Source organism: Aptenodytes patagonicus, chromosome 23 (assembly GCF_965638725.1).
Source record: "Aptenodytes patagonicus chromosome 23, bAptPat1.pri.cur, whole genome shotgun sequence".
Taxonomy (NCBI): Eukaryota; Metazoa; Chordata; class Aves; order Sphenisciformes; family Spheniscidae; genus Aptenodytes; species Aptenodytes patagonicus.
Window position 1 is genome coordinate 1,207,620 of NC_134971.1, and position 24,838 is coordinate 1,232,457.

At 65.6% G+C, this 24,838-nt stretch overlaps 2 protein-coding genes across 5 annotated transcripts; one reads left to right on the forward strand and one right to left on the reverse strand.

Annotated features, from left to right (window-relative positions):
* The first annotated feature begins 83 nt into the window (after positions 1–83).
* Positions 84–3,517, forward strand: TAGLN (transgelin). 2 transcript variants are annotated; one of them, XM_076358399.1, is made up of 5 exons: positions 84–157; positions 1,857–2,056; positions 2,181–2,358; positions 2,450–2,552; positions 2,797–3,517. In XM_076358399.1, exons 2-5 carry the CDS (start codon positions 1,877–1,879, stop codon positions 2,936–2,938), a joined length of 603 nt encoding a protein of 200 aa, XP_076214514.1. In that variant the 5' UTR covers positions 84–157; positions 1,857–1,876; the 3' UTR covers positions 2,939–3,517. The 2 variants fall into 2 exon arrangements, with proteins under 2 accessions (XP_076214514.1, XP_076214513.1); XM_076358398.1 differs by lacking the exon at positions 84–157 and adding an exon at positions 1,481–1,759.
* A 470-nt stretch (positions 3,518–3,987) lies between these two features.
* Positions 3,988–24,510, reverse strand: PCSK7 (proprotein convertase subtilisin/kexin type 7). Of its 3 annotated transcripts, none has more exons than XM_076358395.1 (16): positions 24,460–24,510; positions 22,648–23,127; positions 22,061–22,195; positions 21,401–21,566; positions 19,328–19,418; positions 18,456–18,510; positions 16,469–16,607; positions 15,764–15,864; positions 11,461–11,628; positions 10,302–10,409; positions 9,162–9,264; positions 6,557–6,713; positions 6,306–6,400; positions 6,046–6,139; positions 5,598–5,715; positions 3,988–5,405 (listed from the first exon to the last, which is right to left on the reverse strand). In XM_076358395.1, the coding sequence occupies exons 2-16, from the start codon at positions 23,113–23,115 to the stop codon at positions 4,995–4,997; spliced, it is 2,409 nt and encodes an 802-aa protein (XP_076214510.1). In that variant the 5' UTR covers positions 23,116–23,127; positions 24,460–24,510; the 3' UTR covers positions 3,988–4,994. The 3 variants fall into 3 exon arrangements, with proteins under 3 accessions (XP_076214510.1, XP_076214511.1, XP_076214512.1); XM_076358396.1 differs by lacking the exon at positions 24,460–24,510 and adding an exon at positions 23,608–24,037; XM_076358397.1 differs by lacking the exon at positions 24,460–24,510 and adding an exon at positions 23,264–23,578.
* Positions 24,511–24,838: the final 328 nt, after the last annotated feature.

Consider the following 24,838-nt stretch of genomic DNA (forward strand, 5'->3'; position numbering starts at 1 on the left):
GCGCCCCGGGAGGGAGGGCTGGGGGGGGGCTGGCCCCTGGGCTGCGCTGACATCACTGTCCCGGCGCCGGCCTTTTAGCACAGGGTCGGCCTCCTAACTGTGCAGTGTGCTGGCTCCTGCGCAGAGCATCACCCCTCGCCTCCGTGAGCAGCCGCTTGTGAGTCCTGCTGCGGGGGGGGGAGGAAGGAGGGGGGCAGCGGGGAGGGTGCCCAGGGTGGGGACACCAGCCCCTGGCATGGGGGGGGTGGTGGTGCTGGCTCCCCGGGATGGGGACCCTGAGCCTGGGACGGCGATGCCGCTCCCGGGACTGCGATCCTGCTCCCTGGATGGGGATTCTACTCCTGCGATTGGGATGCCGCTCCCCGGGATGGGGATGCCGCTCCCCGGATGGGGATGCCGCTCCTTGGATTGCAGCGCTGCTCCCCGGATGAGGGTTGGGCTCCCCAGGAGGGGAGGCTGCTGCTCGGGCTGGGGACGCGGCTCCCTGGGCTGGGGACGCTGCCCGGGGTTCTGTGCTGCTCCTGCTCCTCAGGACCGTGTTGCTGTCGGGGCTGCGTGGCTGCGGGTCGGTCGGGCTCAGCCCCGCGGTGGCTGGAGGGGCTGTGCGGGGCTCAGGGCAGCGTGGAGGGGGGGTGGCTCCAGCCCCCGCTTGCCCATTTCTGCCCCGTGCCTCGGCAGGGACGGGAGATGGGCACGGGGCCGGTGGGGCTGGGGGCAGCTGGCGGCCAGCAGGCACTGCCGTGTGGCCGAGGGAGCCGTGACCAGCGAGGCTGGGGTCCGCAGGCAATCCCCCTGGCTGGGCCAGGGCACGGGGCACTGGGCGGCCGGGGCACAGAGCGGAGCCGGCTGTGGCATTGCTGGACGTGCCTGGCGGTGCTCGGGATCTGGGCACGGGCTGCCTGTGGGGCTCACGGGGTACCCCTGCATTGCCGGCAGCAAGCGGGGTCAGCGCCTTCCGCCGCACCGAGCTGTGCCAGGTCTCAGAGCCCGTGCTGCAGGAGCCAGGGTGCATCTGCCCGGCGGTTGGGGCGAGCCAGCCCAGGGCAGGGCGTGGATGCGGGGACCGAGCAGACGGCTCCTTGAGGGCACAGCCCCGGCACTCGGTGGCTTAATGCCAAGCAGGGAGCCGTGTGGGGAGGAGCGAGGCCAGCTCCGCCGAGGGCTTGGCTGCCGGCTCCCAGCGCCTCTCCCTCCTGGCATCCTCCCTGGCATCCGCCGGCCCTGCCCGCGGCCGGCTACCTGCCATCTCTGCCCGCAGCATGCCCTTACAAGGGCACGGGCACGGCTCCCGCCCTGGTGCTGCCTCGCCTGCGCTCCTCCCCGGCTCCAGGACCCGCCGCGCTGAGGCCACCCCACGGCACCATGGCCACCCTGCCCCGGCACGGCGTGGCCGCCCTGCTGTGCCATGGCCACCATGCCGTGCCACAACCGCCCAGCCCTGCCGTGGTCAGCCCGCCACCCGGACCCCTCCGCTCTGCAGCCCCCGTAGGGGCAGCGTGGCTGCTCCGGCCGGAGGGCACGGCAACCAAGAGCTGGTGGGCAGCTGAGCAGGCAGGTGATGGGGATGAGGCCCCTCTCCTGCGCGGCCTGAGCCGGGAAGCGGGGACGAGGCACCGCTGCTGGGACGGGAACCGTCTGTCCGGGCAGGCTGTGGGGGTCATGGCCGTACACTCACCTCCAAACGTGCCCAGACGGAGCTGAAGGGTCATTGCGTGGCAAGGGAAGAACCGGGAGAAGGGCATGTCCCCACTGCACCAGGGTGAGAGGTGGATGCCACAGGGTGCTGGGGTGGCCGCAGGGTCCCCGGGCAGGGGGACAGCGTCTCCACAGCCTGACGGTCCCCGTCCCGCTGCCAGGTCTCCCACCTGCCGCAGACATGGCGAACAAGGGCCCAGCGTACGGCATGAGCAGGGACGTCCAGTCCAAGATCGAGAAGAAGTACGACGACGAGCTGGAGGACCGGCTGGTGGAGTGGATCGTGGCGCAGTGTGGGGCCGCGGTGGGTCGTCCCGAGCGGGGCCGCCTGGGCTTCCAGGTCTGGCTGAAGAACGGCATCGTAAGTGGGGGGGCCGGGTGCCCGCTGTGCCCGCCGGCCCCGGGAATGGCCGGGCTGCCAGCAGGGAGCTCCGCAGCCGGCGGCGTGTGCGGCGCGGCGAGCCCAGCCTCTCCTCTGCCGGCAGGTCCTCAGCAGGCTGGTGAACAGCCTCTACCCCGACGGCTCCAAGCCCGTCAAGATCCCCGACACCCCCCCCACCATGGTCTTCAAGCAGATGGAGCAGATCGCCCAGTTCCTCAAGGCGGCCGAGGACTACGGCGTGGTCAAGACGGACATGTTCCAGACTGTCGACCTCTTTGAAGGTACGGGCAGGCGGGTGGGGAGCAACCGGGGTTGGGGGGGGCCAGGGCTGCTGCGCCGTGCCCGTCCTCACGCCCCTCTGTCTCTCGGCAGCCAAGGACATGGCGGCGGTGCAGAGGACGCTGATGGCCCTGGGGAGCCTGGCGGTCACCAAGAACGACGGGAACTACCACGGGGACCCCAACTGGTTCATGAAGTAAGTGGGGGGAGCGCGGCCCCGGGTGTGGGGACCCCCACGCCCCACGGCTACCCGGAGCGGGCTCTTCCCGCTGCCCGGCAGCGCCCCGCAGCACACGGCCGCGGGATGCCAAGCTTTCGGCTGAGAAGGGAGGGTGGCTGGGGCACCCCTGGGGAGCGGGGGCCGCTGGGCGCCCCGGGGACGAGGGTCCGGCCGCCCGGGGGGACGGGGGTGCCGCATGGCCTCTCCCTCTGCCCCACAGGAAAGCGCAGGAGCACAAGCGGGATTTCTCGGAGAGCCAGCTGAAGGAGGGCAAGAACGTCATCGGCTTACAGATGGGGAGCAACAAGGGGGCGTCACAGGCGGGGATGAGCTACGGCCGGCCCCGGCAGATCATCAGCTAGGCAGCACCCCTCGCCGCCCCCAGCCCTCCCGCCGCCGGGAGAGCAGCCCCAGCCGGGACCTCTGTCTTCGCTCCCCCCGGCCCAGCGCGCCGCAGCCGCCCGAGCGCCGGCGGCCCCCACCGCCCCTCACCGATTGGTATTTATTGACAAGAAAACGCCAGCCAGCCCAAACGACCCTTCAGCGCAACCAACGGCAGCACGCACCCAGCCGCAGCCCCAGCGCCTGGCGACGCACCCAGCCCCGGGGACGCCAGGGCAGCCCCGCCGCGCTCGCGCCGTGCCCCGGGCGGCCTCTCCCCTCCGGCCTCGCACGTCCCCGCCGCACCCCCGCGAGCCCCGCCGCCAGCCGGTCCTGACCCCGCCGCGCCGCGCTCGCCGGCACCCGCAGGTGCCTCGCCGCCCTCCCCGGGACGGCGGGTGGGAAGGGCACGAGCCTCGGCCCCCGGAGCCACCCCGCCTGCCCGCAGCCCCGCACAAGCCCCGCGCCACTGCCGCAGAGATCCTTGCGAACGGGGAGAAAAGAAAATTGGCCTTGGTTTTGTACTTCGTTTTTGTCAAAATTAAAAGGTTATTCATCTAGGGTGGCCTGACGAGGTTTCCTCCCGCCCGTCCCGTCGCCCCTGGCCGGTGGTGCCGGGAAAGCCGAAGCAACCCTCTGTAAAAGCTGCTCGGGTCACCCGGGCCACATCTGCTCCTTCTTCTCGTTCCTAACCTGGGAAAACCAGAGCTGGGGATCAGGCTTTCCCTGCCCACTTCAGACGGCTCCGCGGGGTGGCTCTGCCCTCTCCCGCCTGAGCCGCAGCACCGACCTTCCTCCTCGCTCCTTCCAACCGCTCTGGCCCAGCCCTCGCCTCTCCCTGCCTGGAGCAGCCCCCGTTATCCCGGCTCCCAGGGAGCAGGGCACGGGGGGCTGCGAGGAGCCAGGAGCAGACCCAGCACCCCAGCACGGCGTCCCCATGGGCCCCGGGGCTGGGAGGTGCTGGGTGACTCATGCTTCCACAGCCAGAAAGTGCTGGGAGGGCAGAGGAGTGATGGATGGGGGAGAGGCGGCTTTTTCAGACTTTATTTGGAAAGCTACACAAAAGGGCTTTGCTGATTAAAAAACAAACCCCAGCTTTAAAAAAATAAACCGACGAACCCAAAGACACATGAACAAGCCAACCCCGCTCGCAGATGAGCCGCTGCCAGAGCAGCTCAACCTCCCCTTCCCCGCCCAAAGCAAGCGTGACCACGGCCTCGTCCCTCCCGGACACCGGGCACAAACTGACGCCCCAGCAAGCGGCGAGGAGGCAACTGGGGGAAGCGGCCGCAGCGAGCTCGCGCTGCCGCGATACCTGCTGCCAGGGGTGCTTCTGTGCCCGCCGCAGCGGGGACAGCCCCGTCCTGCCCCTCTGAGGGGGACGGTCGAGAAAGCCCTCCTGCCTTCTGCCTCCCCAACCGCACGGCTGCTCGTGCACCTGCGGGGGATGAGGAGGCGGCGGCGGGGTCGGAGCACAGGGGACTGGGAGGAAGCGCTGGTTGGAGATGGGCAAAATGACTCCCTGCCTCTAAGCTGGCCGCAACTGGCGGGTACCGGCCAGCTCCCAGCCCAGCGGGGCAGGCAAATGACAGCGCTGGGGGGTCCCTGCCTGCAGAGGCAGCTGCCGGGGCCAGGCCACGTTTTCCAGGCTCGCTCTGCAGAAATGGGGGACAAAGTGACACTTCTTCCCCGTGCTGCAAGGCCACGGGAGCCGTGGCGTGCAGGGGGCTCTGTGTGTAGCTCCCGGAGGTGTGGGCATGGGGCCTTGCCCCACGCACAAAGGGAAGCCCTGAGCGTCGTCGCAGGGCGGGCTCCGTTAGGAATGGGTTTAAGGCTTGCTTTGTTTTCCAGAGCGAGGGAAAGGGACGCTCCCCTTCCGCTGCCAGCACTCTTTCTCCTTGTTTCTGAGCCACTTCCAACGCCACCTTCCGCAGGACGCAAGGGCAATGGTCCCTGGTGGCTCAGGAAGTCTCTGCTGCCCGCGCTCGGGAAGGACGTAGGGAGTGGGAGGGATGCAGCCCAAACCCCCAGCCCCAGCTAGCACGTCTGGCGCTCCCTGTCCTCCGAGAGGAGCTCGGCTGTCGTCTCCCGGCCAAGGTACCCTGCTCCGGCGGGGGCCGCCTCGTGGAAGCCGGCAGCTCTGCCACTGCTGGGAAGTTTGGGGCGGGTGGGGGTCCAGGACCCCTCCTCCCCCTCGTCCTCCTGGGCAGGCTCCGGGCGCTCACACTCCAGCTCGACATCCTCGATGTCCTTCTCCCGGTAGAGCGGCACAGACTCCATCTCCAGGCCGCTCTCCAGGGCTCTGTGCTTCCCTCCCTGCTGGTACCATTTGCAGGCGGCGGAGCCGTTGCAGGTCAGGTCAAGCCCCATGTTGTTCCTGGACAGGCAAACCTCCAGCATGTAGTAGAAAGTCCAGAACACGGCAAAGCATCCCAACAGCAGGAGGGTCTGCGGAGGAGGAAAGCCCTTCAGAAATGAAACCCTCAGCCACCCCGGAGCCCTGCTGTCGCCCAGCGGAGAGGGCGCAGCGCCAGGAGGATCAGCGACACGGGTTCCCACTCCTCCAGTCCCTCCTGCAGAGGACGGGGTCTCCCCGCTCGGCGCCAGCCGGCAGTACCCCTGGCCCACAAGCAGGCTCACCTTGAGGGTGTTGGCCGTGATTGTGTAGTGCTGCTCCTCGGGGATCTCCAGCCCCGGAGGGCAGGGCAGGGAGAAGTCGCTGCTCAGGTACTGCCCGCTCATGGCTTCCTCCAGCAGCCTGGGGGACAGAGGCACCCCGTGAGGGTCCCGCAGGCAGGGCCGCTCCAGGGAGGGTCCCAAATGCCCACAGAGGGTCTGGAGCGGCTCTTCCACCACTGAGGGTTGCCCTCCTGGGTCAGACCCAGCCAACAGCCCGCGGCTCCCCTGTGCAGTGTATGGAGGGCAGCCCCAGTGCCCCGTGCCAGCGGGCAGGCTGCAGCCTCACCCTGCCCGTGCACCTCGCAGCAACACTGCTCCGGCCAAGCAGCACCTGCTCAGAGACTTCTGACCGCGTCCCTTAGCCCTCCATCTCCCGTCTCCCCACCGAGACGGGGTTGTGGTGTCCTACCTCTGCCGTTCCTTCATCTCTGCTGGGGACCAGGAGGAGCCGTACAGGGTCAGCTGCCACCGCTTCAAGGTCCCAGGCCTCAGGCTCTCGTCTCCTGGGGAAGAAACAGGTTGGACCAGTGGGGAACTCTCCCACCCGGCTGGGTGGCACTGCATGGAGCTAACCCGTGGCCGCCCAGGTGCTGAGCTGGCAGCTCCCCAGGACATGGCACGGAGCTGCTGCCACCGCCCTGTGAAGGGCCCCCGGAAGGCAGGACTCACCGATGTCCCTGATGACCAGTCTGTATGTGCCCTGTGCTTCCTCGCCCCAGCACCGGACCGTGGAGAAGGTCCAGTCAGCAAAGCCATTGGGGTCTCTGCCAAAGGGTGAGGAGAAACGACCCGTGAGAGGGTAACGTAGCCCGAGCCACGAGGCTGGACGTGGGCCCTGACTCTCCTGCTCGGGGCCAGCTGGGCTGGGTGTCCTGCCCTGCGGCGTGAGCCCCCGCACCCCTGTCCCCCTCGGTGCTTACGAGTCCATGCTCCTGGTGGTGCCTATCAGGGACATCATGCCGCTGGGGCAGAAGAGCCTGATCTCCAGGTTGCCACGGCGGGGGTGGGTTATGGTGACGGTGACTGCCACGTGCTCCAGGGTTCTCATGCCGGAGAGCTCCAGGTCGGCGGTGGTGACTGGGAAAAGGAAGGCAGGGTTGGCCGAGGCTGGTGGCCGGGATGGAGTCCCCACTTCCAGCCGGCCCTAAGGGGCTGCTGTGCCACTTAGCAGGACGCGCACGCCCGTCTCTGCCTCCTCCCGGCTGCCCCCGTGCGTCTGTGCCCCGGGAGCAAGAGGCAGGGGCCAGGGCAGCCACATCCCACGCGGGGAGGCTCTGCCAAGCACCCGGCAGCAAAGCCGCGCTGTGCTCAGAGGCCTGGCCCCGGTCCTCGCTCTGCGAGGAGCCTCCTTGTCTGCCCGAGCCGAGCCACCCAGGCACCTCCCCGGCTAGCACAGGTAAAGGTGTCCTGGCACACTTCCTCCCGGGCACCCCACGTCATGCTCAGGCTGCTTGACGTGGGCCAGGAGAAGTTAGGTCCTCCCAGACCAGAGGTGCAGGAGGCACTGGCTGTCCTCTGCCCGCAGCTGTGCCCTCTGTCCCCTCCCTGAGTTCAGCCAGGACCAGGCAGGATGGAAAGGGTGGTGAGAAAGGGGTGAGGAGGAGGTGGCGAGGAAGGAGGGGTGAAAGGCAACAGCAGCATTAGCAGTGGGAAAGCCGACTCCCGGGCGTCTCCCAGCACGTCCCAGAGCAGGAAGACGATACAAACCCACGCTTCCCTCTGCTCACAAGGAGAGGGCCCAGGCACGCCTCCCTGCCCTCTCATTTACCAGCAGCCTCTCGCCTGCTGCCCGATCCTCATTTCACAAGCGGGGCCCGGCTGCTGCCTACACGACTTGTGCCACTGCCCCGCGGGCTCCCCGACATCCAACTCTTCCCCCGGCCCTGACTCACGGCTTGCGGGTTCAGGAGCCCACCCGGAGCGCTTTGGCCACTGCAATGAAGTCACACCTTGTCCTTCATCAAATCCTTCCTGCCCTGGATTTGTGCCAGCTTTTGGCAGCCCCGGAGGCTGCCTTGAACCCGCAGTTACACAGGAGCCGGGTCGGGAAAGAGGACTGGGATGAGAAGCCCGGTGTCCATCTCAAACCAGTCGCAGCTCCACGGACGCTCACAGCCCCAGAGCTGCTAATTACAGCTCAGGAAACCCCGGCACGCTTCAGAGCAGATTTCAGCCTGTGGCTCGGCCTCCTCCCGGCAGCCCCGGCCGAGCGGCAGGTGGGTGCTCCCCAGCATCTTCTAAGCGGGGAGGCGGGCGCACCCCAGAACCAGGCAGCCTGCCTGCAGCGGCCGGCCAGCACACTCCCTGGGGCCACGTGGGGAAAGGGTTAACTCTGAGTCAGCCTGCAGTACCTGGGGGACAGTAGTGCCCCCGGCCACACATTCCTCTGCGGCCAGGCATTCCTCTGCGCATACTTCTCCAAAGTGCCTCTTTTCTGCCTCTCCCAAACTCCGCTTGCTGCCCAGCTTTCAGCTCACAACTCCTTTTAGGGCAGAAGGAGCTGCTTGACCCCCAACCCTCTCCTCAGAGGCAGAGCGGGGCTAGCCCCGCTGCCAGCCCGAGGAGCGGGGTGTCACCCCTCTGTCCCTCCGTCCCGCTGGGGCCCTGCGGTGCTGGTACCTGCAAGGGAGCAGCGTGCTGCAGAGCCGGACCAGCCCGGCCGGGCAGGGACAGGAGAGAGGGAGAACATGTGCCCAGCGCCCGCCCAGCATCTCCTCAGCCTGCAGCAGGGAGGGGAGGGACGGGACCACCTGCAAGGGGGGGGTGCCGGCCTGCCGAGCTCCAAACTCTTTCCAGGGGGACCCCTAGCCTGGGGAACAGCCTCCGGGCGCTGCCAATCCCCAGCACCTCTGCCAGGAGCTGCAGCTGGGGCAGCGAGGGGTGCAGGGCCAGGCCCCCTGGGACAGCATCTCCGGTGGGACAGGGAGGGGGCCGGTGGCCAGGAGCTGCAGCTGGGGCAGCGAGGGGCGCAGGGCCAGGCCCCCTGGGACAGCATCTCCGGTGGGACAGGGAGGGGGCTGGTGGCCCAGCCTCGGCGCAAGAAGCTGTGCCCAGCCAGAGAGCCGGGCCCCGCTGGGGGGCCGGGAAGGGCTTGGGGCCGAGCTCTCCTTCCCACTGGTAGCTGCCGGAGCAGCGCCTTGTTTATGTGGACAGAGGCCGGCCAAGTCAGGAGCTGGAGCATTACCTAAAATGGTCAAAGCCAGAGGAGCAGGACTGGCTGCTGCCCAGCCTGGCCGTGCTCGCTAATGCCTGTCTGGCTCCTCGAAGACATCAATCTATGAGATGGAGTTATCGGGGAGGGGACCGCATCAACAGACACAGATCCCCTGGGGAAGGGCAGCAGAAAGAGAGAGGAAAAAGCCCAGGCAGCCCGACACTTAACCCCTTCGTGGCCTTGCGCAGCCCAGGGCTTGCCCTGCCAGGCTGTCAGCACGCCCAGCTGCGCCCCATGCCAGCGGGAACGGGCTGGATCCCTGGCCTTGGCGTGTACAAGCACGTGCTCTCACGCGGCACACCCGCTCTTACCGTTCCAGGCGACCTCCAGCTCCTGCGGGAGCAACGGGATGCTCCTGCCCTCCTTCAGTGCAGGGCTCACGTACGAGGCGAGGTACGGGACCGACTCCCAGATCTGTCAGGGGAAAGGCGAGAGGATTCAGCACAAGGTTGCACCCTCCCTGCACATCCATCTCCCAATCTCCCACCACTCTTGCAAGCTGCTCCCGTCCGTAGCACGCCTAACGCGCGTGGACGTGGGCCCAGCTTGGGCCCAGACAAGGGGCCTCTCCCGACGCTGCTCTGGGGCACACAAACCCAGGCAGCACGCACGGGCTGCAGCGAGCGCCGCAGGGCTGGAGAGGAGTGCCCGCACGCCTAGGAGTGGAAGGAAAGCAGCTGCCTGCGGGCTAGAGGGGCCAATCGAGACTCAGGAATCCCCAGCTCTGGGTTTGTCTCCGCCACCACCCGAGTAGCTTTGAGCGGTTACTTGAAGCCATTCCGTTTCAACCCCAGGCGCAGCGGGGGGGGGAAACGTAGCAGAACCCAAAGCCCTGCAGGAAGAGAGAGCAGCCTGAAAGCCCCTGTGAAACAGGGGGCATTGCTGGCAACCGGCAGCGACGCGGCACAGCTGCGCGGTGCTCTACGCACGAGTGAGGACCAAGTGCCAAAGGGATGTGCCCTGGTCTCCATGTGACTGGAGGCACAGGGAGGAAGAGATGGGGATGCCCCTGCCTGCTCTGACCACACCACTCCCTCGGCAGCCCCAGCAGCCCCCGGAGCTGCCAGCTGAGAACACCCTGTTTCCTCGGGGCATGACGCCCTCCCTGGAGCCCACTGCATAGGGAGGAAGGTGCTGGGGCTGCTGACGAAACTCCCCAAGCCATGAATCAGAGCTGTCGTCTCCCACCAGCGAAGGCTCTCGCCCATGGCTATATATAGTGCTGAGAGAGCAGCAGCTCGGGGGCAGGTTTCAGGCATTGCCGAAAGCCTCATTACTTCATACCAAAAGCAGCCTTACGGCGAGGGCCGGCAGGATGACGGCCAAAGCGCTGGCCCTGAACAGCCACAGTGTCACCCCACGGCGTTGCCAGGACAGGACCCGCCGCCGCCACCGGGCTGGGTCTGCTCTACCTGCCTCCGGGGCACGCCTGGGACAGGGAGGGGAATTACCTTGGCAGCGTTCACCAGCCTCCAGGCGTTCAGCAAGCCGAAGCCGTGCTGGTGGCTGTGGCTGAAGCCGGCCTGGTTGATGTCCCACTTTGCGTGCCGATCCTCGTACTGAAAAGACATGCAGGGCACCCTCGTTACCCTGGGGGACACCGGCAGCCCTGCAAACCCGGAGCAAAGGGAACTGGGCCCGAAGGGAAGGAGGCTCAGAAATACCCCGCAGCAGCAGGGAAGCAAACCCACGCGGCCCTATTAGAAAGAAACAGGTTGACCTTTGTTTGAAACAAGTCCCAGGACAAACAGGCTTCCCGGCTCCTCAGAAAGGAAATCAAGCAGCCCGAAAGGGCACAAATGCCTCTGCTCTGAAACATCCCAGCTGCTCCCTGCCGCCCAAGCCACAGCCTGCGGGGTGGCAGGAGCCTTGGGGAGAAGGAATCGAGTCCTTTAAATCAACAAGAGCTGGGCCAGGACAGATCTGGGTCCCATTGCTTATAGGGTTGTAGTACTCCGGCAACGCTGGCTCGCAGTTGTGGAAAACGCTGCCCTGTGCCAAAGTGAGTACAGCGTTAGCCGGACACGGACTCCTGCTCCCCAGAGGGGTGTGGAAGAAGCCCTGTGCCTAAGCCGAATCAGGCAGCTCCAGCCAGTTCCCACTCCTGCTCTCCGCAGTGAAGCTGTGCTGGAGTCGAGGCCGAGCAAAAGGAAGGGCTGTGTTTGCTGCCGAGCCCTCCGTTATGTCTGTTTCCAAGAGCCCGACTCTCTGGAGAGCCCGAGGAGAGGCCAGGGCAGGGCAGAGCTCCTCGCTTTCCCACTGCGCGGACTGCGGGGTGGCATTGCAGAGATGTGGGCCAGCCGCACCGCACGCACACACGCGCTCCCGGTGTCTGCGGGCGAGGCACGGTGAGCCCCTGGACGCCGGCAGATGGGAGGCATTCCTGGAGCAAATACCCCATTTATTATCATGACAGAGGAAAATGCCGCAGCCGCGTTCCTGGGAGGAACGAGGGGCAAGGGGAAAACGCAATCCCTTTGCCGGGAGCCGGACAACCCAGAGATTTATAGAGGGGCAGGCAGACATACATAAACAAAGATGCGCACAGCAGGACCTCGGCCATCCCGCAGCATCCCTGAAGGGCAGCAGGAGGGAGGGATGGCCACTCACCTTGGTGGTGGTGAAGACAATGATGTGCTGGACGTCTCGCCAGGTCAGACACGGCCGCACCTGCAGCATCAGCGCGATCATCCCGGCTGCAAGAGGAGCGGCAGCCGATGTCCCCGTGTGGCCCTCCGTGCAGCCCGTGCCCTTCTGCAAATCCCAGTCTGTTGTCACCTTCCGAGAAAGAGGAGAGATGCCTCCTGCCAGGCCACTGTTCGCCGTGCTGGGACGGCCGGGACAGGTACTCGAGCAACCGAGCACGCGGTCCAGGCCCCGAGCCGTGCCCTCGCCGCACCAGCTCCACCGGCAGCCCACGCTCGGCCCGTGACGCAACTGCCGGCAAAAGCCCCGGGGACACAGGATGGCATGCCCCCCACGCTACGCAAAGGGCACGAGAGATGGGGGCTCTGGGGCTCCCCACCATCATCCTGGACACAGCTAAGAAACGAGCAATGCCCGAGCACAGAAACAGGGACAGCAGCCACGCTCCTGGCAGAGAGCAGGGCAGATGGCAGAGAGCTTGTGAGCGAGGGCAGCCCGGGCGCCCTGCGTGGAGGCCGGGGTCCTCATTTACTGCACGAGCACCCCAGCAGCGTGCAGGGTGGTGCACGAGCCGGTGGGTTTTCTCGACAGCCCTGCAGCGCTGATTTACCGCTCGCGCGTTTCCGTCAGCAACGCTCACGTGATTTCTATTGCCCTACCACAAGCCTGACGAGGAGGAAAAGATCCCCCACGGGCTGGCTGGACACACGTAGAGGAGGCTTGGAAAACTGGGAGCGAGAGGGGAGAAAAGACAGAGTCAGCAGCTCTCCTCCCCAGCAGCCTGGGTCCCCCCAGCCAGCCCTCTCCTCCAGCGCCGAGGGCCCTCAGGGGCGCCCGATTATTCTTTGCCGAGGACGGTGAAAACCTCCTCCACTGCAGGACGCCTTTGGCCGGGCTGAGCTGACCGTCCTGGGGGAGAGAGGAGCTAACCCAGCCCCTGCTGCGGCGGCAATGACAACAAGGGCGCTTTGTGCAGCCAGCAGTGCCTTTCCCCATTCTGCCAGGCAGCCAGCCCAGCCAGGCACGTCTGTCTAAACGCGGGCTGCCCCGGGTGAACAGATGGGAAAGCCTCTGAGCAGGGAGAGGGATAGGAGGTTTGGCATAGAGCGGGAATCAGAGCGTGACAGCCCAGGCAGGGGAGAGCATTGCTGCACGCAATGCTGGGCCGAAGAGCCGGGCTTCTCTGTGCCGCGCTGGCGCAGCCGCCTTTAAAGGGGACCACAGACGCTCACACAGCACCTTCACACCCCTTCCTAAGAGATTTGCTGCGTCAGAAGGAAAAGGAGGGACTGCAGCCGAGCGCCCATGGTCCCTCGCCCAGGGACGCCTCCTGCCTCTCTGCGACCAGCGGGAAACACGGGCAGGGAAGGGCGAGCTGGGACAGCGGGGCAGCACCCAGCCCGAATGCAGCACGCCAAGGCCGGCACCCAGAGCCTGACCCCCTTCGTAGGCGGCTTTCAGACAAAACGAGAGAGTTCTCTGGATGCCCACGGATTCCCCCTCCAGAGGAAAGACGCGGGGAGGTGGTCCTAAACCCCCCGCCTGCACGAACCACATCTAATCTGTCCGTCTCCCAGCCATCTCTTCCGCACGGGCAGCTTCCCCCCAGACAGGAGGGAGGAATTTGCAGCACACGAGCTTTCTTTCTCTCTGCGGTTGCTGAGATCAGGCTGGGAGACGGGAAGGGCAGCCAGAGATCCCGTCATCCTCCCTCTGCCAAGACCAGAACAACAAGAGCAGGGCAGCAGCAGGGGGAGAGGGTCGGGGATTAGCTGCCGAAAAGCCTGGAAACTTCAGGGGAACTCAAGGCGGTTACGGTTTGGGACCCTCCTCATCTTCACTGCTGACCACAGCGTCACTCCAGCACAACCGGGCCTCCGCAGAGGGACCACACGGGACTGCGCAGGGCACACAGAGCCTCAGAAGAAGCATCGGGAGGTTCCCAAATTAGGCCACCTCACTGCCAACCGAACGTGTCCGTCTCCCTGGGCTCCCCGTGGGCAGACAGCCCGCACTGCCAAAAGCTGTAGGTTTTGTTGCCTTCTACGCTTGACTCCGTAACACTCTGCCAGCTGTTAACAACTTCGGCTTGCGCTCGGACGCTGCACGTCCTACAAAGAACACCCTGAGCAGCATAAACTTTCAGTAGGAAACGCAGCTAGTGCCAGGAGCCGTATTAAATTCTTCCCATTAAGGAAACCACACAAAGTTTATAGTCTGGTAAAAGAAAAAAACCCAGCAGATGGCTGCTGAGAAGTTAACTCTGACATCACTGAAGCACAGTTAAAGGGTATTTAGGAGCAGACGATCCTCCAGAAAAAGGGGCGCTTAAGTTTTAACACGGCACGGGCTCGCTAAAGGAGCGATCGCGGTAGTGCAAAGAAACAGGATGGCTCTCTGGCACGTGCCGCGCCTAGGCTATGCGGGGCATCCCGTCCTGGCTCCCCGATGGAATACCAGCTCCCGCGTTAGCGTCCCGTAAGGCCAGCATTCGAAATGAAGGGGCGTCTGAGACCTTCAAAGCGCTCTCACCAGCAGCAGCCTTAGGGGAAGCTGGACATAAACCCAGAACTCTGTAACTCCCGATGAAAGTGCAGCAGAGCCCTCGCTTGGCCACTGTTTCCTTTTTCCCTAGCGCCAGTAGTTTCGAAACCAGCTTGGGACAATTGAAGTTATCGCTGAAAGGCAAAATTAGCTCCATTCTGGGTTTTACTTTCCCTGCCGCGTGAGCCGAGCCATTGCTCCAGGCAGATCGCGCCGTGCTCTAGCTAGGCACGGATTCCTGCCCTGGCTCTGGACTGCAAGAGGAGCTTGCCGAGTCCCAACCAGGTGGCTGAGGAACCCGGGCTCTCCCTGTTCCCCCGGTTTGCCCAGCATGCGGGGAAGCCTGTTTGACAAGCCTGGATTCAGCGCAGGGCCACAGCTGCACGTCCCTGCTCGCAGGAGCACCCTAAGCACCCTCCCTCGCCCGTCAGGCCCCCAGAGACCCCCGAGCACACACTGCTGATGCTCATCTGCCACCGGGACTTCGCTGCCTCATCGGCTTTGCCAGGAAAGTGCCTTCGGGAACTGCCCGTCCCGACAGGAGATCCTCCCGGTGCCTGCCAAGGCAGGGACACCCCAACCCCAAACAGTCAGGCCTGGCAGCCAGTGATGTTTACCCCAAGCTGCCCCAGGGTGGCTTGAGCTCTGCAGTCCCCGCTGGCACTGCAGGACAGGAACGGGTCACAGCCGTACGGTCCGGTTAGCCTGACGGCCCCCTGAGTGCACCAGCACCAAGGGAGGAACACGCTGGGTCAGCCCTGGGGCCGGTGAAAACAGGCTCGGCTGCTTGGCTCGGGCAAAAAGGACATTTTGTTGACAATAAGTCATTTTTTGGCAAAAAAAGGAAAAGCTGATAAAAATATTCTGAAAAATTCAGCTGGGAGAGGCACGCGTGCCAGAACAGAGAAGGAGCTGGGGCCAAGTGGTTTAAAGAGCCCGATGCTGCTCCCAGCCCTCCGTGCTCGTCCGTGCTCCCGCATCCCTTCGGAGCAGAAGTGAGGGGGGCCGGCTGGGCAGGGCGTGCCGCAGCCCCCGCGGAGCTGAGCCGCAGCCGCCCCTGCCCCTTTCTCTTCAGGAAAGCCCACAGGGCACAGGAGTCTCGCTCCAGGCTTCCTCCTCGCTGCGCAAAGGGGGCCCGCACGCACACAGCTGGGATAACGCTCGTCTTCTGCCGGCTGTCCCCGGGGCTGAGCCGGGGGAGCTCCCCGGACGACATTCCCAGGGACACAGAGGAATTTCTTAGGGGTCACCCAAGCGGCCCCCATCCCAGATGATGTCTGCCAGCAGTTCCCAGCAGCGCAGAGCAGGGAGATGAGGGAGCACAGTCCCTGTCCCTGTTGGTCTGACATCCTGCCTGCGCTTGAGGCGACAAACATGACACCCGCAGGATCTGCGTTTGGGGCCAGGAACTCGGCGTGCCCGTGAACACCCTTGCAGAGAGAGGGTCACCGCGCTGCGAGTTACAGCCTGACAGACAGGTGACAACACGGGGAACAACCAGAAGGAGAAACCTCCCTCTCAGAGTACTATTTACGTAGGACCTAGACAAAAAGCACGTTCATTCCCTGCCTCGCAAAGGGACCCAACTACCGGCCTAAGGCGGACGCGCGGCAATCGGAAGGGACAGAGCTTCACCCCTTCTCCGCACTGGGCTGTTCCAGCCCCGCGGTCAGGTGTGGCCAGCAGAGCACAGGGGAAGACACGTGCCTCGCACGGTACTCACAATGCTCCTCATCATCTTGTCCCCGCCGCTGAAGGTCACCGCTAACATGGAGGCACATTCCTCGGCATAGAATGGCATGGAGCCCGTCTCGTCCACCGCGCCTGGGAAAAAGTGAAAGGCATCAACCGTATGAAGCCTGTTTCAGTTTAACTGCTGAAATTGCAAGGTGACGAGCCCCTGGGGACCTGTCCTGCTAGCTGTGCTTTTTCACAGGCTGGGAGCTGGGCAGGGAAATCGGACCCAAGCCTGTATTTTTCATGGCTGGAAGATCTACAGGAAAGGCAGCCACGATAAATAACCTTTCACTGCGCTTAATATTACACAGATCTTCTACCCCTCATGTAGCTTCTGCCCTCGAGAAAATGGGTTAGACGTTTCTTTTCTAACCCACGTGATAGGAATGCTGTATTTCGGGCCACTCCCTCAACACGGCGGTGCGTCTGTCACAGCCCCAGTGACGGAGGCCTGAAGGCAGGCAGGAATTTCTTCGGCCTCCTCTTGCTCTGTAGGTCAAAAGAAAACTGCAGACTTGAGGGCGGAAGCCCAGCACCTCTACACGCTGCCACGTTCATTCCCAGAGAACAGAGACTTTCCCTGCAGACTCCCGCTATCCAGCCAGCTTCCAGCTGGGCAGGTTTTGCGCTTTTGGGACCATCTCCTTTTTCCACGCTGGGGAGGAACGAGAGAGAAGACACACGCACTCACCTATCGTGACAGTGTAGATGGAGTTGGCATAACCATCATAGTTGCAGTTGTCGCTGTGTTGCCCGCCGTTGCCGCTGGCCACGACGAAAATGCTCCCGAAGCCCCGGCGGCCCGCTATCACGCCGTGCTGCAGGGCGGCCTGCGGAGAAGGAACCGTCGTCGCTGGTCAGGGCGTATAGGCAGGCGGGCCCTTCCCGTGCCCTTCCCCGCTGACGCCAGAGGGTTTCTGCCAGCAGCCACAGGGTTTCTGCCAGCAGCCACGGCTGGCAGGCCTGGCCGTGAGCCGCGGGGGAGCAGGGCTCTCCTGGACCTCGCGGCGCACCTCGCTGCTAACCCAGGCGGAGACGGACGCGTGTGCCTCTCCCGAGCCGCCTGTGCTGGGGGAGCGTTCGCCCTGCGGAGTGCTCGCAGGCACAGGGCGTGCTGGAAAGCTCTGTCCTGGCATCTCCATCCAGCAACCAAAGTCCACGCTCCGAGATTACAGTAACCGGCCCTGCCGAGTCCTCGGGGTGGTAGCGGGGCCAGCCACAACCCCTCTGGGCCGTATTTCGCCCGGCTAGCAGAGTCAGGGAGTCGCGCCTGTTACAGCCCCGACCAGACACCGAGATTCCAGAGCGAGCACGTTACAAGGGCAGCAATGCGGCCAACGTCTGGGCTGGGGAATGGCCGATCTGTAGCTTACTATGATTTTGAGCGGGTGCTGCGTTAAAAATAAAAAGAGAAAAAGGAAAAGCAACCTTCCAGGCAATCACAGCACAAAGGCTGGCCAGCAGTTGAGCTCCAGAGGAACCACAGCAGCGCCAGCCCTCCCAGCTTCAGCGGGGCTCGCTCTGGAGCCGGCTTTTCTGCAGCATCAAGGCTTTCCTGCCGACAAGAGACTACCCACACGTGGCCGCTGCCCTTCGGCAAGGCCCCAGCCCACACATACGCTTGAGCTTTGCCTCCGCTGAGAAACACAACCACGCCAGCCCTGCTTGGGAAGCACACTTCCAGGCTGACACCTTGCACGGGCGTCATTCCCGCCTAGATAAAGGATATGCATCTGACGGACAAGCAAGAAAGCAATCCCGCTGGAAACCAACCCTTCTCCTCTGCCCTCCCTTCGGCGGGCAAAGGCACATACTGCATTGGCCGGAAAGCCCTCCAGACGCCCTGCTGCGGCAAAGCAAGCTTCGCTTGGGCTCTGCATCCCAGAGCTTGTTACGGCTGTCTCTGCATGCAGGAAGAGAATAAATTAAACTTGCAGAACTGGAAACCATTTGTCATCGTAAACCGATAGCTCAGTTGTCAGCGTTGCTCCGAACAGCGCAGTAACTGCTATCTTGCAGTTAGAAAAGCACAGCAAAAGGCTGCCAAGCGAAAGAGAAATTAAGCAGAACCACATCCCAGGAGCAATGCAGTGCCAGCTTTGGGGCCCCCCTCAGCCACCCCTCGCTGCGGTACCAGGGCAGCGGGAGCCAGGCGCAGGCAGCCGGCTGTGTTTTGCAGCGGTTCTGCAGCGCGGGCGCCGCGAGAACGCCGTAGTGGCCCGGGAAGGAGCCTTGGCTCTGACACCTCCCGTCCCGCTGAGAGCGAATGCAGCCGTCGCCCCGGCCCCTTATTTGCTCCTAGCATTTGAAGGCACGCTCCCTGCCTTGAGAACCACTCTTAGCACCAGGAACGCTCGGTCTCCCGAGCGGAGAGCATCCCTTGGGTTGCAAAAGTTGTCAGCGTAACACCACAGGCCGCGAAAGAGCATTTTCCTGCTGGACCCAGCCTCTCCTTGGAAAGCTCATCAAATACTGCCTGAACGCCGCCCTCCCGCAGCAACGTCACCTCTCCCCACCCGCACGGTAACAAGCAACACCTCCGCTGGCAGCAACGGAAGCAAAGAAACGTGCGCTGCACCACAGCAACATCCCTCCTCGCCTGTCCAGGCGGGCAAGAAACCACAAGCACCGGAGGGCTAGCCCGGGGGTGACCCGTGCTGCTGGGACTGTTTTTTTACCTTTCCCAGTTGATGGGGGCCATCCACGGTTTTCCCATCGTCATCTGGACCCCAGCTGCCAAGAGAGACACGATGAAGTGACAGCCCCGGGAGTCGCAGACAGCAACTCTTCCTCCCATTACAGTTTGCCATTACAGTGAGCTACAAGCAGGCACCAGCTACTCCCAGCACCGTGACTGGGACTGGAGGGGGCTGTACTTTCCCATCCGTCAGGCTGGCTCCTCGCTGCTGGGATATCACTGTCGTGTTTGCACTGTGCCCCTGGGTCAGATTCCAGTGGACAAAATGTTTGATTTTTATTTAACGACCAGCTTCTCGCACATTCCAGTCCCGGTCACACGGCTCCGCCGGGGCTCCCCAACCACAGCGGGGGTGCACAGTGCCCCCTCCAGCTCAGCCAGCCTGCGGGATGTGCTGCAGCAGCGCTCAGAAGGCAACCACAGGTGCCGTGCACAGCCCGGGCCAGCTCTCCAGCGACAGGAATACCGATGTTACTCTTAATGGCAGCAGCAAAGAGCCCCACCTTACGTGCCCGGCTGCAAACCCCCTCGAGGTTCAGCTGCACAGAGCCCCTGAGATAGCCTGGCTGCAGGGCACAGGCAAGCACCGAGCCCAGGGGGACAGGCAGGGCGTTCCCTCTGCGGGACAGACCCGCCACCTCGCAGCCTGGCCGCCTGCCTGCCAGGCACGCTCACAGGACCCACGAAAGCGGTACTGATTTCGGTGCCTCAGGGCTAGCCGGAGCCACAGGAGGAGAGGAGCTGGCGTGAGCATTCAGCCACGAACTGCGACCCCGTCCCCAGGCAGAGCGGGGCCCACGGCCCTTCGCTGGGTGTCGGCATGGCCCGGCTCAGGGTCCCCTTGGGGCTCACCTGCAGCTGTAGATGTCGTTGATCTGATAGTGCTTGTTGAAGGCGATGGCCTCCATGCTGTCGGTGAGGGGCCCGTCCAGCACTCGGATGCCTGCAGGACAAAGGACAACGAGCGTGACCAAAGCGGATCAAAGCAAGCTGTATAAACAGTGCAAACAAATTCCTTGGCAGGTTCACCCTGGGGACGCTCACTCTCCTGGCCTGCCGGAACCAGATCTCCCAGAGCTGTAACCCTGCAGATCAGTCTGCAGGGGCTAGATGTGCGCAAGGGTCTGGGCTTGTAGGTGCACCCTCGCACGCAGCTCCGCATCCTCTGCTGGACATGGCTTTTCTGCCAAGCAAGTCCTCCAGTCCTACTGCCAGAACCAAGTTGGTGAGGGGGACAGCGCAACCGAACACCAGCTGGGCTCGCCCCCATGCGCCCCTGAGCCCCCCTACCCGGGGTGCTGCTCCCCAGGGGCTTCTTCACATCCCACCCTCAATTATCCCGCTGCTTTTCAGGGCTAGTCCCTGCCTGGAGCAATCGCTTCCCCTTCCAAGTCGCCAAAGAGCCAGGCATCGCCTCGGGACGGACGGCACGCTTGCCTGCTGAGGGAAGGGCTCAAGAGATGCGGGACATCCCAACTACCGTGCTTAGACCAGGAGGGCAAGGCCACCTCTCCAACAAAGCCAGCGGAGGCTCAGTGCCAAGTCTTCAGTGACCCAAACCATGGATCATTACCGCTTTGCATCACAGTTTAGGCTGGCAAAGGAGGTTACAAATGGAAACCAGGCACGCATCTCCGTGAAGCCTATTTATAAACAGGGCAACCGCCCACCCTTCTCAGCTCTTGCCTGACACAGCACACGCGGCTTTTTACTGTCGCATCTGAGCCTCCCCCGCGGAGGAGCGGAGCAGCCCAGCTAGGGGTGCGCTGGCTCTCCCCGCGCCGGCTGGCACCGCGCTGGCTCCAGCGCTTCCACGCTGCCAGGCCAGTCTCCCTGTCCCCCCGCAGAGCTCGAGGCTGCCCCGCCGTGCTCACCCTGCAAGGCCGGGCAGAGCTTTGGAGAGCTGAAGCCCAAAGAAGTGCCAGGTCCTGCCTGAGCCACCCAGGGTTAAACCCTCCCTATTCCCCGCGCTGCGGTTAAACTATGAGCTCATCTTTCCGTCTGCCAGCTGGGCTTTGCTAGCAGCGTCTGCTCGCAGCCTCCCAGGCCGGCTGGAGCCCGGAGACCCTGCTGTACCCACGATCAGGGTGGCTGCTCAGGGAGCGCCCCGTCGGGGCGAGGTAGGGAGGGGGCCGAGCGCAGGGCAGGGGTGCAGAGCCGTCTGCAGCACCCTTGGGCGAGCTCCCGACCCCCAGCACCCTGCTGGCACCCCGGGGGCCCAGCCCCGTGTCACAGCCAGGGAACGTGGCACCATCTGCCGGGTGCGGAGAGAATCACGTCCCAGGCTGCAGCACAGCAGCACCATCCTCTGCTCTGCCAGGGACGCATCCTGCCCCGCACAGAGATCTCGCCTCCCTCTGTGAAGGAGCGCGAGAGCTCCGGAGGCAGCTGAGGCCACAGCGGCACATTCCCTGGCTTGGCAGAGGAGAGATGCGCAGCCGGACCTTCGCGCCCCGTCCGTCCGCAGAAGGCAGACCTGAGAGCAAGGGCCGGGGGAGCACGGTGGGGGGGGGGGGTGGGATTGGCAGACATTTGCTTCCCCGGTGCCTCCAGATACAGCCTGCAGCGCTGCACCGGAGCGGGCATGCCGTCGCACGTTTGCCTGGCTTAGGCTGCGCGGTACGGACGTGCACCTGCCGAAAGCTCTGTGGCCGGGCAGGCAACGCGCTGGGAGTACTCTGGAAAAGCTGCCCCAGCACACACTTATCCCGCTCTTCCAGGAACCGGCTCCTCTGGAGAGGAGCTCAGGCAGAGGCCGGTTCCTCCCTCCGACAGACCAACCAGCCCGAGCAAGGCACCGGCTGACTCAGAGCCACTTCGGCCAAGCCACCCCTCCCAGGGAGCCGTGCCCCGGCCCCACAGCATTGGGGGCGAGACAAGCCAGGCACGACTGCAGCACGTCAGGGTGCCGCGGCGTGCACGTACCTGCGATGCGGCTCCCGTAGGCCACTCCCACCGTGCAGAAGCTGTTGTTTGGCACGGCAGCGATCTCCCCGGCGCAGCGGGTCCCGTGGTGGTTGCCGTTCTCCTCGTCGGGGTGAGGCATAGGGTCGGGGTCATTGGAGTTCAAGTCATAGCTGCCTTCTGGGCTCTGAAAACAGACCCAGCGTCACGACTCGGGGCTCTGCCCTCCTCTCTTCAGGAAAAGCAGGACTTGGGAGCATGCTACGCAGGCTGAAACACAGCCGGGAAGTCGTGGGAACTTAGAGGCTGCTTCCACACAGGGCTGCAGCCCAACACTGCTATCCGCTGCTGCGGGAAAGGGACCAACAGAGGCAGCTTTAGCAACTGCTGCGGGTCACAGGGAGGCCAGCTCCCACGTCTAAGCAGCTACCTCCCACAGGTAGCACAAAGGCTGGTAAACCTGTGACTTGGGAGCAAAATCTCCCAGGGAGGGGTCTGCCGCTGGCACTTCCCACCCTGGCCGAGCCCAAGGGCGACAGCGCGGGTCAGGCTTTGCCGGCAGCCGAGCGCTTGCACGCTCCCGCCTCGCCGCCCAGCCCGCCGGAGGCCTGCGCCAGCTGCGCCGCCTTGCCCGGCCTCCAGCGTGCCCTCGCGCCCTCCCGCCGCGGCGCTGGCACTCACGTAATTTGGCTGTATGTCTTTGATGGTGTGCTCCACGCCGTCGTCCACCACCACCACCGTCACGCCGCGCCCCGTCACGTTCCGCTCCCAGACGCCTGTGACATTGATGTCCTTGCCGGGGCTCCTGCGGTTGTTCTAAGCACCAGAAAGGACGGCGAGGGGAGAGGAAGAGCAGAGGAGCGGGTCAGCTGTGAGGACGTGGGCTCCCAGACCTTTCGGGCTGGGAGCACGGGGAGGAGTCACGGGAGATTTGTTTGACGCGGACAGCGAGCAACGGTCGCTCGAGCCACGAAGCGGAGCGCCCAGTGCCACAGGGCCACCACCGCGCTCCAGCCTGCTAACCGTACAGCGTGCTCCGGCCCAAACCCCTCTGCCCACCCCAGCGCCACCGGCACACGGCCGGCTGCGGGAGCTGCCTTCCTCCCGTTATCGCGGCGAGCACGGGGCGGGCAGGGCGAGCTCTCGGCGCCCTTCCTCCTTGCCGCAAGGGCAGAAAGCAACTGTTTTGCCTGCCGCGTGACAGCTCGCTTGTGGCCACACAAACAGCCCGAGCCTGCTAGCACAACGGGAGCCGGAAAACCACTCACCAGATGCCACTGCTGGGGGTATTTGGGATCGTTAAAGTGCAGGCTGCGTTTGGAGCGTTTCAGAAGCTTCTGTTCCGAGTGCCACCGCACGCTGTCGTGCTGTGCAAACAAAGTGTCCACCGACCTCCTTATTGCTTTGGGTTCGCTTGCCGCGTGGCCGTCGGGCTGGTAGGTGAAGAGGTAATGGCCCTTGAGCTCCCCAACGCGGCCCATGTTCACCAGCCCCGCAGTCCGGGCCAGCTCCTCTGCCCGCTGCTCCAGCTCCTCCTCGGGCGCGTCCAAGCTGACAGCCCACGTCAGCTTGCCGTGCCGGGCGTCAGTGCCGGGAGCGCACTCCCCGCCGCAGGCCAGTCCGTCTGACGACGCGAGGGGGATCCAGGCGGCACTCAGCCAAAGGCACGTGTGGATACAGAGCGTGGCCTCCATCCCCGCGCTCCATAGCGGCACCCTCCGCTTCCAATGCGGCATCAGACAGGTGGGCTGCAAACAGCAGGAAATAAAACCGGTGAGAACCTCTTCTGACCCGGAACGGGGCGGCCACGGCCTCACCTTAAGCTCCCACAGAGACCCGCGGCTCCCGGCAGGCAATGCCGGCAGGCCCGGGCTTGCCACCAACCTCCTCCCCGGCACAGCAGAGATCCTCTTCCAGGAAAACCCCAGCCAAGGCGGCTCCTTCCCAGCACCGCGAGGCCACACCCAGGCCGGGCAGGGATCCATCCCCACCGCCACCCTGCCCGCCGGGGCAGCAGCCCCGGGGCAGAGCGCACCGCGCTGCTGGCCGGGCAGAAGGGAGGCCGCTTCCTTCTCTCGCCGTGGCCCGGCACCGCGGAAGACGGGCAAGAAACTACCGACGGGCAGTTCCCCGGAGAGAAACGTCAGGAGAAACGCCACGCTCCACGGGCACCTGCAGCCGAGAGCCGGCTCCTCTTCTGGGGGAGCCCCACCGAACTCGCTTCTCACCTGCCACACGGCCGGAGGAACCTGCTTGCACCCGGCACGGGTGGAAATCACCGCCGAGCCCCGGTTCAGCCCCCGGTTCCACGAGCCACGGCGCCGCACGGGGCCGGGGGGGCAAGCGCCTGCCGAGACCCCGCTTTGCTCGCCGCGGCCTCACGCCGGCCGCCCCCCGGCAGCCTGCCGTTAGCGACCGCCCCGGCCGTCTTCCTCTCTCCATCGGCTTCCAGGCCGGTGGTTACAACCGGCCGGCCGGCCGCCGCTCCTGCCGGCCGCCCAGGCCCGGCTTTCCCTCCCCGAACGGCAGGCCTCAGCGGCCCGTCGCTGCCCTCACGCTCGAGAGACCGGCACCTCCGGGGAGCGACCGCACCCGCCGGAGCCCCGCAGCGGCCCGGGGGCAGAGCCGGCGCTCCCCGCCTCACCGGCCGCCAGGGACGCTGGGGAAAAGACGGACGCGCCCGGGCGTCGGGCGGGAACCCGAGCCCCGGAGGCCAAAGCTCCGGGACGCCTCGGGCAAGCCGGCCGCCGCCGGGCAGCGCGGCGCGGCGCGGCGGGGCGGGCCGCTCCCCCCCCCAGCTCCCGGGGACAGGCCGGGCGCCCGCCGCGCCCCTTCCTTCCCCCCCCCCCTCCCCCGGGCCGGGCCGGCCGCCTTCGGCCCCCGGGGCGGTGCGTCAGCGACAGCCGGGCCGGTGACCCCCGCCCGGGCGAGGGGGCGGGCGGCGCCCGGGGTGGGGGGGGGGAGGCGCGGGGCCGCCGGCCCGCCCCGTCCCGCGGCCCCGCGAGGCCCGGCAGCCCGCCCCGGCCCGGCCGGCCCCCCGCCGCCCCGGGCCCCGGCCCGCCGCCCCGCCGGGCGCTCACCGGGCATGGGCCGGCGCCGCTGCCGGATGCCCGCGGCCGCTGACAGCGGCGTCACATCCGCCCGCGGCGGCGCGGCCTCCCCTCCGCCAGGGCGCCTGGCGCCGGAAGGGGCGGGGCGGCGGGGGCGCGGGCCGTGCCGCTCCGCTCCGCTCCGGGCCGCTCCGCGCCGCGCCGCGCCGGGCCCGGGCCCGGGCCCCGCCCCAGCCCCGCAGCAGGCCCCATGGCGCTGGAGCAGGCGCAGGCCGACGGCCCCGCCGCCGCCCCGGCCCCGCCGCGCCTCTGCGAGCCCGGCCCCGCCGCGCCGCCCGGCAGGTAGGTAGGCCCGGCGGGCCGGGGCCTGGGCCGGGGCCGGGGCCGGGGCCGGGGCCGGGGCCGGCGG